Here is a 16005-nt window from a genome sequence, read left to right on the forward strand (position 1 = left end):
GTAAAGTGGCATAGATTATCAATGCGCTACATGCTTGAGTGTTTTCATATGCAAACTGTGCAATAATTGCTTCCGCATAATTACTACCTTCCTGAATTTTAATGAGCTCTGTGCTGAATGAATAAACTGCTTTCAGGTATGATGTCAGTGTTACTGAACAAAGTACAACTGAACAAACAGAGATCAGGCACCTGAGGGATAGAGTAGATTTGCCAGCATATCAAAACCAACCTCCACTGTTTGCTGTAGCTTGTTGTATTCTCCCTCAGTGTGGATCAGGTTAGTTCCAGAGAGTTACTTCTATTTGATCACAAGTTGATTTCCCCTCATAATACAAGTCCAAGTGAGAATTCAACAAGCATCATGAAATTTCCTTTTTTCCAGTTTGTCATACTAGTCAATCACTAGTAGTCCTGTGGACAATCAGAGTGAAAAATCAGGGGCTGCTGGGAAATATGCTGGACTGACAGCTCCCAGTGGGCTGCGGATAACAACTTGTCCAAACTTACTCTGCAAGCAGTTTCCTGTCAAAGAAACTTAAACAAATACACATTGATATTTGGCTTGCCTAGCCTGGACCTTAGGTGTGTAATTCTTACATGTTATAATAACAATAAAAACATAGTAGGAGTAGTAAAACATATAAAAAGGAAATACAAATTAGGGAATACATAACCAATAAAGAAATTAAATTAAATTAAATATTAAAAGCAGCAGAAGAGGATGTTTTGTTTCTCCCCCACAATGGCAATGTTCTCATCAATACTTTATTATATCATCCTCTCATCAATATAAAATTAATCAAATCAAACATGCATGTTGTTACTGTTTATCCAGATAAAGTCAAATCAAATCAAATCAAATCAATCAATGAATCTAGCAACGACAGGACACTGTATATGTACCCTCAAAAATCCCTCCATTTAATAGACAGTCAGCTGGGAAAGCATCAGCCGTGGTCTTAGCAGGCCGGTTGGTGACCAGATGGTGATGTTACACCTAACAGCCGTCACTGCAGCTGAGACTCTGTAGACTGGGACAGTAGCAGGTTCCCAGAAGTAAGAACTGATCACTAATCCACGTGTTAACTTAGAGACACAATCCACAATTTATCTGACCATTTAAATATTCACAGATGTTCTGGAAGAGTTTGAGAGCTTTTTACAACCATCATCGTCTGGTTTACTCAAGTCTTTAAATATTACATTTGACACTTACAATAAGCTACATGTAGAACTCATGTTTAGCTGTCACATACTGTCAAGTTCTTGTATCAAAAGAGTTCAACCCATTAATTTCATGGTGAAAAAAATCTAGATGGATCATGGTCTGGAGATATGGCGTTGTAGGACTAGACCATGGTCTGAAGGTATGGGGGTGTAGTGCTGGACCATGGCCTGGAGATATGGGGGTGTAGTGCTGGACCATGGCCTGGAGATATGGGGGTGTAGGACTGGACCATGGTCTGGAGGTATGGGGGTGTAGTGCTGGACCATGGCCTGGAGATATGGGGGTGTAGGACTGGACCATGGTCTGGAGGTATGGGGGTGTAGTGCTGGACCATGGCCTGGAGATATGGGGGTGTAGTGCTGGACCATGGCCTGGAGATATGGGGGTGTAGGACTGGACCATGGTCTGGAGGTATGGGGGTGTAGTACTGGACCATGGCCTAGAGATATGGAGGTGTAGGACTGGACCATGGCCTGGAGATATGGAGGTGTAGGACTGGACCATGGTCTGGAGGTATGGGGGTGTAGTGCTGGACCATGGCCTGGAGATATGGAGGTGTAGGACTGGATCATGGCCTGGAGATATGGAGGTGTAGACTGGACCATGGCCTGGAGATATGGAGGTGTAGGACTGGACTATGGCCTGGAGATATGGGGGTGTAGGACTGGACCATGGCCTGGAGATATGGGGGTGTAGGACTGGACCATGGTGTGGAGGTGTATGGCTGGACCATGGTCTGGAGGTATGGGGGTGTAGAGCTGGACCATGGCCTGGAGATATGGGGGTGTAGGACTGGACCATGGTCTTAAGATATGGGGTGTAGGGCTGGACCATGGTCTGGAGGTATGGGGGTGTAGGACTGACCATAGCCTGGAGGTATGGGGGTGTAGGACTGGACCATGGTCTTAAGATATGGGGTGTAGGGCTGGACCATGGTCTGGAGGTATGGGGGTGTAGGACTGACCATAGCCTGGAGATATGGGGGTGTAGGACTGGACCATGGTCTTAAGATATGGGGTGTAGGGCTGGACCATGGTCTGGAGGTATGGGGGTGTAGGACTGACCATAGCCTGGAGGTATGGGGGTGTAGGACTGGACCATGGCCAGTCAGTGCAAAACCGAAGACCTGTAATGGCTCTCGCCGTGCCATTCCAGAGGGGTTGAGCGCCGTTAATCGTGTGCTGACGGACGGAGGGCCGCCGGAGCAGAGAGTGCGGGATGGAACGTGCTCTTCAACAGCGGATGAAACGACAATTGAAAAGTGCTGATTCCAGGCAGGATCCGCCGCGGCCTGACAGCACAGCAATAAAAAGACCAGGCCTGACTCATAGCTTCGTCTTGAGGTCTCAAGGCTGTCTTACCATTTAGGAATTCCTCTTGCTCCTTGGGCTCTAGCAGCAAACCCATTTTTCTAGGGAAAATGTTTCACTGTAACAATAAGGGTTAGACCAATATATGGGGCCAATACTGGACTTCTGTTAAATATCGGATATCGGCCAGTCAGTGTCATCCACCACCTTGATGGAGGATCCTCCCTGACTACAGCTACAGAAAAACAGTCTGTAGAACCTGCAATGAAATATATTTTCTTTGCACATTTTAGTTTTTCACTTAATTGTTCAATGATGTTTTTGTGAATTCATTATTTATTGAAATCCAGAGTTTCCTATCATTGGTAGGTGTGGGTCAACCTGCCTTGAGGAGCTGCTAACCCTAAAACAATTTCATTATCCTGGGTTTCAGTGGAGAGTTTTAGTGTCCCATGATGGTCTGAATGCTGTTTCAGAGGCTTTTCCACTCTGACAAGAATACAATTATGGGGGAAACACTGAATACTTATATTTTTGGGGGCATGAAAAATTTTCAAATTGAAAGATCAGCACAAAAATATTGGTATCAGTATCGGTTCGATTAGCGATATCGGTCGAACCCTAGTAACAACATACTGTTACAAATGATGCATTTATGAAATGTTTGTATATCAAGGATAGAGGATAGATCAGCTTTTTCTTCTGTGCTCTTCACCTCCAAATAAAAAGATTGTGGAAAGAGCTTTAGGTGAAGAACTGGGAAGTGCTTTCGGATGCTGTTGCATGTGTGTGTGTGTGTGTGTGTGTGTGTGTGTGTGTGTGTGTGTGCGTGCGTACGTCCCACAGGGGCTCCATGCAGGGTGGATGCCGTGCCGGTGGGGGTCTCTGAGCCGGGCAGAGAGTGCTGCCACTGCTGTTACCACTGATCCTGTGGGAGACTCACTGACAGCCAGGCTCTGCGGGGCTCCACATGCCTCATGCCACATCACTGCACACACACACACACACACACACATACAGCACTCTGTAGTAGCTGCTGGTCCTCCAGCATAGAAATCCCAGGGTAAACTCCCACTGCATATCCTGTCGGCTCAGAGAAAGTGTCAATCAGCCTGTCCGAGTCAGCTAACGGCCCTCTGACAGAGATGTGTTTACGCCAGCAAAATGTACTAGTTGCCCTTGTCCTACGTGACTTCCGACAGCCAATAACGTTGTTGGTGCATTGACACATCCTCGATTCTAGTTTTTTTTTTTACTTTATTTATCTAGGGAGGAGATTTAGCTGAGCAGAGTCCTTCCTCGTATTCGTACAGTTTTGCACCTGTGAGACACACTACGGTCTTTCCCTACAGTCTTTGATTCTTAGACTTTATTTGGAGGTTAAGTACTCAAGCGCACCTCAAAGGAAGTTGTGGGAAGGGAGTGTGTGATTCATGCGCTTTCCCAGCCCAGATTTTCCCAACGGGTCCAGGGATCCAGTCAGAAGCCCACACCTCTCTAACTTTTATTCTACCGCATCCTTGTTGTTGGAGGGTGGTTCAGTTGCATGAGGTACTATTATCATTATGCTGGAGTCCATACATATCAAGGACTAGCCCTTTTTAGCGTCAGGACAGTTAGTTTTCTGATTTTACTTCTTGCTTCTTTTGCTGTTTATCTCTGAACAGCAGTATACATTGCATTTCAAAATACTCAACAATTGCAAATGCTCAACAGTTCACAGTGTGAACAGTAATGCTACACAGTGAATAGTTTCACTGAAGATTTCAATTCATTACATCAAGTAAAAGATGTCCAATAAAGGCAAGTTGCTTTGTTGCTGCCCAGTACTGTTGTAATGAACAGATCCATGGCCTTCTTTACTGTGCATTTGCTGCCATCTTGTGGTGAAATATGGCAAACACGTGATTTTGACATATATGTAATGTCATGTAATTTGTACATGACACTGTTTCAAAGGATAAATACATACTCTTGTATCACATACTAATAACGGTGAGCTTAAAAGACCTATTATATGGTCAATCCACTTGTTATACATTAAAAACCTATCCCTATTTTTTTAATTTCTCTATCTATCTATCTATCTATCTATCTATCTATCTATCTATCTATTTATCTATCTATCTATCTAAAATACCACACAGAACAAGAACAGAAAAGCAGCCTAAGGTTCACTCTTTATACTTGCACACAGATTTAATAGTATAGGTCCATGTCATTTCACCTGGTTTTCAAAAAGGGTGCTTCAAAACACTCTACAAGTTATACAAACCGCGCATGGGTAGTTTGTCCCTCGTCGCTTCCCGTCAGTGTTATGCGATAGTAAAGACGTGCAAGTTGACTGGTCTTGGGTAAGAACAGTATGTACCTTTTATAATTTAACCTTATAAACGGATGCATATTTACACTTTTTGTATCATATGTAAGAACCTTCAAATTGCATTGTCAGTGATGTTGTGCAAGGTGAACTCAAATTAAAAAGTATTTCCTTACTGTCCAAAAACGGAAAGTGTCAAAACAAAAACAGCTCGGATATCAGCTGATCAGATCAGCCAGTCAACAACGCGCTAGCGCTAGCTAACTAGCACGAGGTTATCTGTTTATAACAGTTTATATTGTTGATGATAATTCGTATACAAATATGCCGTATTATTTCTGAAGCAAATATATGATCGCCTCATCTCTTGTTGATGTTGGCCTGCATTATGCAACATATATGCGATGATTACATCATGTCAGCTAGCTAGCAAAGTTAGCGAGCTTTCTCCTGTTGGACTAGCAAACATTACTTTAGACGATTTAAGATATTCTCTGTTGAAGTAATTTGTTGTTATTTTAATTCCCACAGGTTTCAGGTGAAAAGTGCAGAAGGAGACGAACCACAATGTCTAGTAGTGTAAGTGACTTGACAGCACTTCCCAGCAGTGATGTTAGCTAGCCAGGTTCAGTTTAGCCTCGACATGCTCTATAATATGGGCTGAAAGGCACGCCAACCCTTTCAAAAATCTGGAAAATGTAATGTGCCATTGCTTATCGGCAAAAGTACACACCTCATAGAAAATGGTTTAGACCTTTCAGAATAGTTAGAGCCAACTCTTCAATTCGGCACTCATCCTGTACACCAGGCAATACTTAATTCAATAGAATGTCAACTTTTTGCAGTATTCCCACAGTCTTCTTCCACTAAAATACACAATGGAGGGCCGTAGTAAGCAGTGTGAACCAGTTCTGAAATTTCATTACGTTTATGCCGAATTTACCAGAAGACCATGACGATTTGTAAAGACTAGATGTGTACGTTTACTGACAAGCTAGGCGCCGTTAAAGATAGTATAACGGGAGTCTGGCGTGATTTCCTCTCTATACAAGAGAATGGCACTAAAGCGACTGCTGTATTTCACTCTATTCTGCTGCAGCACTCTGAGAAAAAACGTCGAATAGCCAATAAATATTATTATGAGTACTGTTTCATGTAATAGGCCTGCATACATGTATATAATATCAGCCATAGGTCAATGCAGTGGCAATGTCTTTGTCTCCCTGTCCTTTTCGGCTCCATAGGCTTGTGTTGGCCTGCTGCTGGTTGCTAACAGATCCCCTGTTCCTCTGCAGGTGCTGTGTGGTCGAGGCAGGTTGGTTTTATCTCACACCGCTGGCCTTCAAGCCCTCGCTGCTCTCAGGACCGGCAGAACCAGAACCTTCTCCACTGCAAGCTCAGATGAGCCTTATGTAGCCGTTTCACCCGCAGACTCAGGTCAGTAAACTAATACTGTGGCGAATTGTTATTGTAACCAGTGAGCACTGATTACACCGCATGACCGTTAAAGTTGAAACCGCAATGACGTAGTGAGTGGCTGAGTATTTCATCATGAGATGAGTTCACACCACATAGCCCATGTCACACTTATTGCACAGTAGTCTGCCTGTCTTGGTTTTACGGCAATTTATGACATTGACTCACATGTTTGTGTCTCAATTTCTCAACAAATTCAACAGTGATTTGAATTAAATAGACAAAAGCATAATGCAGGTTTACTTTTTTACAGCAGTTCAAACTCATAGAAAGGCACTGGTCACTTTCACACACACACACACACACACACACACACACACACCTCGCCTATGTGTTGCTACAGATGCCAGTCTCTTCCACTGTATTTCCAAAACAACTTGTTGAGACGCATCAGTGCTATTGTTAGTGCTAGTGTTTCTCAAAATTAAAGGTATAATTCACCCCAAAAACTGTCCTGTAGTGGACACTATTCGATTATGCTGCATAAGCTGTTTACATACATTTTGTTCCTGGAAATCTTCTCAATGATGGTTTTGTTTTGTTTACCATAACTATGCTCATGTCTCAAAATTAGTGTGTAATGATTTATTGGTGTTAAAATGCTACACATAGCACCTTTAAAATAAAAGTCACTGCTTGGGCTGCTGTATATTTTTTCCTTCCCCCTCCTTTAAACCAGTGTAAAGAATGAATTTGAGGGTCAAGTCGCAGATGTTGTGTTCTCATGTTCCTCCTCCTGTCCCCTCCAGGCCCCAGAACCGTGTGGCCTGATGAGAACATGGGACCCTTCGGACCTCAGGACCAGCGCTTCCAGTTACCGGGCAACATGGGTTTCGACTGCCACCTAGAGGGCACGGCGGACCAAAAGAAAGCTCCGGTCCACAGGACGGTGCCCGACGTCCTGACCACCCCGAGCAGCACAGAGAGACACGAGTTCATACTGGCCCAGTTCGTCAGCGAGTTCCAGGTGAGGCTGAGGATTGATAGTTTACTGGGTCTTGTAATGCAGCGCTGTGGGTTATACAGTGGCTATAAAAAGTATTCACATCGCTTTACTTATTCCACATTTTATTGTGCAACAAAATTGGTTCAAAACACTTTTATTTTGGATTTTTATATGCATTCTAGACAAAGTAGTTTTCTGTCAAATCGTAGTTTAATTTCAAGAAATGCATTTTTTTCAGAGTATTCAACCCTTTACTCACTTGGATTCTATACTCTCACAACTAAAACTTTGCATATGTAACTAATTTTGTAGCACAAAAAAGTCAAGGGGGGTGAATACTTTTTAAAGCCACTGTGGCTGTACAATATACTGAAAATACTGAAAATGCAATATAAACCACTGAGTTTGACTTTGTTCTTGGGCTACAAAATTAGTTAGAAATACATTTATTCAAGATTTTCTGCTCTGAAATTCATACTTGGTAGGATGTTCTACCCACGTGGGATGGAAATTCAGGAAATTTACATTAAAGTATAAAATTCCCAACAGGAAACTGTAGTCTACTATGTAAAAGTATTCTACCTACTTGAAGATGGAGCTTTACTAGTGAGGCAATATAGCCTAAATGAGTAAAGGGGGTGAACACTTTGACTAACTAGATTTTTCTGTAAATTAAATGTTAAACTTGTACATACATTTTCCAAATTATTTTGATCGCAGTCACAATTTCCAAAGAAAATATTTTTTCAGAGAGGTAAAATTTGAAATGCTTTGCGCAGTCTAATTTTCACCCACTTTTATAGTGGGTATATCATTTATTAACAAGTGCGTGTTGGTGTTTTTCAGGGCAAAGAGGGCAACATCTCCTTGAGAGTCCGCAAAGCTGAACAGTACTTTCATCAAATCGACACGGACTGCTGCATAAACTCCTGTCCCGAGCTGTTACGGAAAGGTAAGCCAAAGCCTCCCAGCGAACCTCACATTACTGGTTATGAAAACCTCCTGCTTCACATTCATAGTTATGCATGTTCACACTGGGAGCTGGCTAGTACAACCACAGTCTTCTACTGGTGGCCACTGAGCAGCTTTACTAAAGCAACTGGGGGTTAAATGTTATGGTATATATTGACACTTTATAACCATGATACAATCCTAAAATAAATGCCATTAAAGTATCATTACTGTACAATGTAGTGATCATCTTTTCTAGTTACAGTGTGATTATCATGCAGTATGCTAAATGTCCATTAGAGGGAAGTAGTGCGAAGAAAAATTAATCCTACCTTTTCCAAGAGAATTAGTGGTTTTCTCAGTGGATTGGGTCAGCATCAAGGGTTGTGTCTGCTTCAGTAACTAAAGTGTGTGTGTGTGTGTGTGTGTGTGTGTCAGATCTCGAACTGTTCTTCCCCGCCGCGCCCGCCAGTGCCATCACAGTTGTAACGGTAACGCAGAAGAGCAGCCGGTGCGAGGAGGCCGAGCAGAGCGGAGATCAGCTGCATCACAGAGTGAGTTTTGGGGGATGTTTACTTTTGTTGCTATGGAAAATTTTGAAAAGTGTGTGACCTTCATGTGGAACAGCTGCTGAACCTGCCTTCTCATACCAGCAGTTTGTGAGCGGTGCAAAGGAAATGTGCTTCGCTCTGTGGACCGCAGGCTACTGGGCAGACTTCATTGACCCGGCAACAGGAGCAGCTGTAAGTTATTTCTCCTCTGTCTTTATTACTTGTACTGGTGAGGTGACTAACAGGGGATGCACCAACTTTTTGGTTAACTTAGCTCATCCATGTGTCCCTGTTAGATCATTGGCTGTTTTACTGCATGCTAACACTTTAGCATACACTATGTTGAGTGATAGTAGGCAACTAGCATTATCTCAAAAGTGAGAAAATTAAAACTTGTAGCAGCTCTAAAGCTAAATGGTAAGGAATCTTAAATGATTTATGGCTAAGTGTGAAATTTTTGTGTAGGAGATTGGTAAAATTTCTACAAAATATATAAACATAAACTGTTGAATTAGCAGGGACTACTTTCTCTGTTTCCATAGGAAGTGAAGGTAGTGGATGATGGGAGACTGTGTGCAGCTAAAAATCACTGCACAGAGGATGAATATGTGATTGTTCACCTGAAATAGTCCCTAAAATAAACCTAGCTTGTGCTTTAATTTTGACCCTCCTGTTCCCCAACAGTTCTTTGGATCCCCGCCAAGCCAAACCGCACTAAGAACAGAGGAGGAGCTGAGACACTTGGGCTTTCACATCGAGGTGTCGGGCTCTTGCACGGTTATTCGTCACGTCCTGAGAGGCACGCCTTTGTTCGTGGGGACTGTTTTTACCAACGCACCTACCTACAGCCCCGCCATCGCGAGACTACAAGGACTTTCAAACACACTCGATGACGAGGAATAGGCTTTTTGTTTTTTTATACTACACACAACGGAATCCAAACACAAGGCCTCTATTTATGTTTTGAAGAAGCTGGGAAATGAAATGTAGCGTTGATACAAGCCGTGTATCAACGGAAAGTTTTTGAGTTGCCGAAGTTTGTCTTACTGTAACACACTTACAATATCCAGAGAGGAGTATTGCCACGTCACAAGGACTTGAATATGTTTCTAACGCAGACCTGGGTTGATTTCATATTTGCGATGGATGTTCAATTTATTTATCTTGCCTAATGGAGTGTGTTCAACTTCAGATACACTCTAATAATCTTCAGTCTGCACAAAATGGTAACATTTCAGAGGATGCAATCATGAGTGGTTTTTAAAATACTGAGCAATACACATCAGGTAGCATTTTTTCCCGAAATGGATATGAAATGGAGTGAAATCCTTCAAACCGAGCCCAGGCCTGCTCTTGTGGCAGCTGTTGGTAGCTAATGTGAAAACGGATCTGGATTTGAACTACCTTCTGATTTTAGGTGAATATGACATCTGGTCGACACTTTCATACTAATATATACAGTGTTGTATTTTTTTTTTTCTCTGTTCAGCTGTACAGCGTCCACAGAAATATGGACGCTGTTTTACTTGAAGCACTAAAGTTGTACCAATCAGAGCTGCTGAATAAAGTGACTTCTTGTAATGTATGTATATTTTCATTTGTACCCAATGAGTACTCGCCTACAAGCATAAGAACATTTCAAAGCTGAAATAGTGGCACTTCTCTTTAATCTCATCTCAGTGGCGTAGATTTAGAGTTCTTACCAGTCCTAGGACAAATGAAGATAAGGAGCTCCTTTTCAAATGCCACCCAACACGTATAATCCCCCTCACACAGATCTTACATTATACTTCCCTCGAGATTAAGAGGCAGAAAGAGGCGACACCTTTCTCCTGCCAGGAAATCGGAGAAAGAATAGGTGTTAGAACCTGGCTCTTTAAAACTGGCTGTCCTTGTATTTCTTTTTTTGGATTTATATGTAGGGCTGCCTGTGTAATTTTACCTTTCTTCACATGTTTTTCTAATCTGGTGGATCTAGGCGCATAACTAGGTGCAGCGTTTCCAGTCGTTGAATCACTGCTCTTTATTGGAAATCGACGTTGAAAAGTCTCCAGGCCTAATACAGAAAGAATTTCAATCTGAATACTGGATGCTAATTGTCAGGGTTCTACAGCCATAGAAAACTTGAAGAAATCATGTTATTGAGAAAAAACGTGTAGGAAACCCTATATGCTGTGAGACAGAAAGATACAGAATCTCAAAAAGCATGCCAATCCATCAGAAGCATGTTTTTTTTCTTAACTCTACAGCTGCACGAAACCTTTGTCCTACTTTTTTAGATTGTGTCAGGTTTAACAAAGCATCCCAAGAAAACCCAGAGGCCGATATTACTAGCCTCCAAGTTCAATTGAGTCCACAAAACTATTTGAAGAAAAGAAGCCTTTTTATTTCGTTTTTTTTAGATTGGTGATATCTTAAAAATCCCATCTAAATCCTGGACGTCTGAGTGTTTTGTGCATTCATGGTTTGAGAAAGTAGAGCTTGTGTACACTCATATGTGTAATAATACCTCATCTTCAACCAAATATGCCATATAAAAATAAATACTTTGTATATACATATATCACATACAAGAAAACGAGACGACAACATGATCTCACAATACAATAAAACAAGCAATGTGGCACTAAACCCCTCTAACGCTTGTTCCTTCTCACAAAAGGTACTGACACGGTTAAGCTATGAGGTGATCAAATTAATACTGTCATGGTACCACAAACAATAAATAAAAGCTTAAACGAAAAGTGGTTATTGTCTGACAGGAAGAAGCAGACCCAATTTGAGCCTGGGCCAGGATGAAGTTTGAGACATAGGACAATATAATTACCAGAAAGTGACACTTTAAAGTATTTGAAAGTCAATTAATTATACTTCTCTGTGACTGACAACTAAAATTAATGCTAACAATTATTTTGATCCAGGTCCGAGTGTCTTTTTCTCTTATTCGTCTCCCTCAATAACCTATTCAGTCCAATAACATCAGACAAACACACTACATGTGAAGACTAGGGATTCACTTTACCACAATTTTCTCTGCCAATGCCAACTCCGAGTGACTAAACTATATCGGCTTCACCACAGATGCAGCGCTTCCCTCTCATGCATGTCTAGCTGTGATGATGCTGGTGATGATGTAGCTCAGTGTTGCAGGAAGGAGCCTTGTGGTGGAGCTGAGCAGAGGGGAGGTGGTGGAGAAAATGGCGCTGCTCTCGTTTGTCGGCACCCACAAGTTACAGATGTTTCCCTCACAGCAGGAAGAGCAGACCTGAGGGACGGGATTTAAGAGTTGAGAGCAGAGAGGAGACGAATGGTAATAGATGCGTCTGGAAGAAGACATCTGGATATTAAAGGTGTCACAGGGAAGAATTCTGATTTGATTAGTTACTCTTTCCCCAGTAGGATGATTTGTAATCAGATTTTAAATGAGGCTCCACATACCTGGTAGCCGTCATCGCCGATGACGTCAGTGCAGCCAGTGACCAGACAGTCCTCCAGGGTCACACAGCGCTTGGTCACTGACACACTGCTTCCCTGGTCGTCCATCATGTGGAGTGTGTAGCAGTAGCTGGTGTCTGGAAGACATGTCCGACACAGATAGTAGTACAGCTGTCGAGAGCAGAACTTTTGAACTAACTACAGTGGGTGATGCCACTTTTAGGACACAAGGCATTCCTGCTCTCTGGCTTATGAGATCTGAATGGGTAGAATAGTAATTTCCATCTAAATGAACGTCCTTGAATGTTAGTTTACACAGAACTTAGATACGTCTAAAATCACACTTGAAGATTTGACATAGTTTCAGGAGGAGAGCCTGTGAGTGTGTTACACTGTATTAGCACATGGAACATCATATTGCTCAGTCCAGCGGCACATGCAGAAGCAGATGAGATGAGAGAAACACTGAGGTCTAATTACCTTGTGGGCAGTATACGTCCGGCGCCCAGCGATTACACTCATAGTTATCTGCAGCATCTTGACATGTGAAGCACTTGAATCCACCAGGATGAGGTGTGGCTGTGGAGGACAGAGGGAGACGAGCTCAGACACAACACTTTCCCTAAGGCTTCAGTACATTTACCTTGTGGCATTGATGATTTTGTGTGAAGTTGATATTCAAGGTGTGATTATTTTATTAGATCTGCTGGGTTATTGCATTGAACTTAATGCTTCTGGACTTCTAAAAGTAGTATATGGCTAATTATGGTCTTGGCATTTAACCAGGTTAGTCCTACTGAGTTCGAACAATAAATACATTACATCATTTATAATTGACATGCTAAAAAAAGGTGAGAAAAAGAGAGAAAGAGAGAGAGATGAAACAGTGGATAAGTCCTGTAATCAAAGCATTGACTGCTGGCTTGGTGCTAGGACTGTCTTCATTTTCCTTTTGGGAAACCAAGCCAAAGTCTCTGACAGTAACCGCACACTGTTTACCATTCTCATGACCTGCGTAACAGATTGAGTCAAAAGGCTTTTCAATTCTACCCACAGCGCATAAAAGGGATGCAAATTGAACAATTAACGTCTAATTATGTCTATGCTACTTACACAAGTGAAGGCCTAGATTGACCGAGTTCTCACATAATAGACATTTGTTTTCCAAACAGTATCTCTGAATAATGCACCATGTCAGCCAATCTCTTCAACTGTCTAGTAACGGGACCATCTGCAGTGATCAAACAAGGAGTTGTTTGGCTTTCCCATTGGCAAGAATCATATCTGTACTGGGAATCGGGCCTCGTTTCGGCCGGGACAGCTATAGGTCTCGGGGTCAGCCACGTTTCAATCACAGGACAAAGCATGCTAGTCATGGTTGACAGACACAAGGAGACGACACTACAACCCTCCCACCACCACCCCACCCTCCGCACATAGAAACACATGAAACACGTGAAATCCTGCACCAGTGTCACCAGGGGAAATTCCTGTACATTTATTGTACTTGGCAATTTAAAGGAACACAGCAAGTTTTGTGTATTGGCTTGTTGGTCAACTTACCCATTAAGTGATGACAACATAGACACCAAAATCATACAGTGACCTTGGTGTATTCCTTTGATTCTAAAACTAACTTCAAACTAGTGAATTATATAACTGCAGGAGACTCATGACTGTGTATAGAGTACGTGTGGAATAGAGTATATGTAAATACTATTATGCAAAATCACAATGAAAAGATGATGATATGAGTTCAAGGGATCATCATGATTATGGTTAGATTGTGTTTAGTCTCAAAACACACCAGTTAAACAAATACATAGTATTTTGCTCCTACTTGAGGGATGCAGGAGGATGATGTCCTTCCTGGTGAAGTCTCGTGACTGGACGGTTTGCAGCCAATCAGCGACGTTGGTCAGTAGCAGGACCCAGGCCACCGCTGGCCAGGGCTCCATCATTGGCCCCTAACCTCTTCATGCACTTTTCTATTTGGCCACTAGGATCCTGCGGGTAGAGAGGGGGAAATCTGCTGCTGAAATGCCCCAGATCAGTGGTTTTCACAGTGAGGTTTTTCACAGTGAGCAAAATAAGGGAAAGCTTTATATCAGCAGAATTTAATTCACTAGAAAGTATCCAAATAAGACAATACATTAGAATGAGTATTACAATCATAGGTTTCACTTTGGGGGTCTGTGACATGAAAATGAGAAATCCTGCTATAGAGCTATTTGTTACCTTATCTACACCTGTCCTTGTTTTTTTCTCTGTCTTTGTTTTGCTTTATTTTGTCATATTTTATTTCATTTTATCCTGTTTTATTTTATTCTATTCCCTACCCATTGGCACTTCTGAGGCCTTTTGGCTTTTTCCAGAACATCATATTTTCTATATCGACCTCCCTCATTAAATAGATGTCAAATAAATATTAAACGGGAGCAATTGGCTTCAAGAGAGCGCAAAGGGACTGTATAGCCTGGAAAAATTAGGGATCAATCTGTGTAACAGTGACGAGTTGTTTTGTGCCGGTCATGCTGTGAGCTTGCTTCATTATTCAAAGGTCAGGAGGAACCCCGCCAGTCCACCCTTGGCTTTGGCTTAGCTCACAGTTCGCATCCCTGACACAAAGCAAGACAAGGGGCTGGGAACAAGACTAGCTCTTAAATGACAGTGAAGCAAAGAGATAAATGAAGATTCCCATGTTCATTATTCACCTCTGCTTTATCTTAATTTGATGATATCTTACTCAAGACATTCATTCTCTCAACTGACAGTGAATGAATGGGGATGAGGATGGAGGGTAAATTCCTACTCTGGAGCATCAGTTTAGTCTCTCCCTAGGCATTAACATCATGAACATTGTTGCTTTTTACAGTTAGAAGCCTTCTGTGCCCTCTGGGTACAGGGCCATTAGCCCCACCAGTCAAATGTTTCTTTCTGTCAAGGAATTTGATCGTTCATGGGTAAAGCAAACTGAGATTAGCTGGCATGTGCATTGTCTGTTTCTCTGACTCTATCAACCCTTGGAGCACTGTGGCAGGTCTGCTCGCGGAGGAGGAACGCCTCACTCTAGACCTCCTTTACTTCCAAACCAGTTCCCCTACTTAATGGATCCACTGCTCCAGAAATAAAGCCCCTAATGTTGGCCCTTTGGAGCAGGGACTGGGGATCGGTATTGCCCATGACCCTGGAATCAAACATTAAGCTTTTTGAATGTGAAGACATTTACGCAGGCCTATAGTTGCTAATGCATCTGTCCATCGGAAATGTCAATGAGGCTGTGGAGAAGAAGCAAGGATGAAGGAGTTAATATTACAATGATATATTGATGTTTAAAAATGCTACATGTAGCATCTTTCACATGAACAAGACAGGAGACTGTGACAAGAATACTACCTGAGGAAAAGGTTGCAGTGATGGGTGCCAAAAATCCCTCTTTTGTATTTACTTTAAAATGGGATTGCATTTTAACAGGCATTACAACAGTGCTGACTGCACATGGATATTCTGGAAGTCCATCCTTACTTATTTTTTTTTTTAGGAATTACTGATTGAAATTGTATTGCATTGGCGAGAACACATGGTCATGAAAGATAAAAGAATTAGACCTATCGCATCTTCAAAGCACTAAGTAGAAAAGCAATAATTTTCTTAAGACTTAAATTACTTTCTTGTGGATTGTTTTTAGTGAGGATAGAGAAAGCCTTTCAAGAACACAGATTCATAATTATGGGTCAATAACTGACTTTGTTAAGGAATTCAAGAAATCGCCTCTGAGCAGTGTTA

The 16005-nt window shown here is 42.0% G+C and overlaps 2 protein-coding genes across 4 annotated transcripts; one reads left to right on the forward strand and one right to left on the reverse strand.

Annotated features, from left to right (window-relative positions):
- Positions 1–4848: 4848 nt before the first annotated feature.
- On the forward strand, positions 4849–10365 carry LOC139917339 (cobalamin trafficking protein CblD-like). 3 transcript variants are annotated; one of them, XM_078291104.1, is made up of 8 exons: positions 4849–4894; positions 5392–5439; positions 6156–6297; positions 7086–7303; positions 8129–8234; positions 8672–8787; positions 8887–8976; positions 9469–10365. In XM_078291104.1, the coding sequence occupies exons 2-8, from the start codon at positions 5428–5430 to the stop codon at positions 9685–9687; spliced, it is 903 nt and encodes a 300-aa protein (XP_078147230.1). In that variant the 5' UTR covers positions 4849–4894; positions 5392–5427; the 3' UTR covers positions 9688–10365. The 3 variants fall into 3 exon arrangements, with proteins under 3 accessions (XP_078147230.1, XP_071762545.2, XP_071762546.2); XM_071906444.2 differs by having other exon boundaries at positions 4861–4903; XM_071906445.2 differs by having other exon boundaries at positions 4861–4903; positions 8890–8976.
- A 1516-nt stretch (positions 10366–11881) lies between these two features.
- Positions 11882–14180, reverse strand: LOC139917340 (ly6/PLAUR domain-containing protein 6-like). The gene is made up of 4 exons (XM_071906446.1): positions 14060–14180; positions 12700–12798; positions 12223–12356; positions 11882–12049 (listed from the first exon to the last, which is right to left on the reverse strand). The coding sequence occupies exons 1-4, from the start codon at positions 14178–14180 to the stop codon at positions 11882–11884; spliced, it is 522 nt and encodes a 173-aa protein (XP_071762547.1).
- Between the last annotated feature and the right edge of the window lie 1825 nt (positions 14181–16005).

The sequence above is a fragment of the Centroberyx gerrardi genome, chromosome 21, assembly GCF_048128805.1.
Source record: "Centroberyx gerrardi isolate f3 chromosome 21, fCenGer3.hap1.cur.20231027, whole genome shotgun sequence".
Classification (NCBI taxonomy): domain Eukaryota; kingdom Metazoa; phylum Chordata; class Actinopteri; order Beryciformes; family Berycidae; genus Centroberyx; species Centroberyx gerrardi.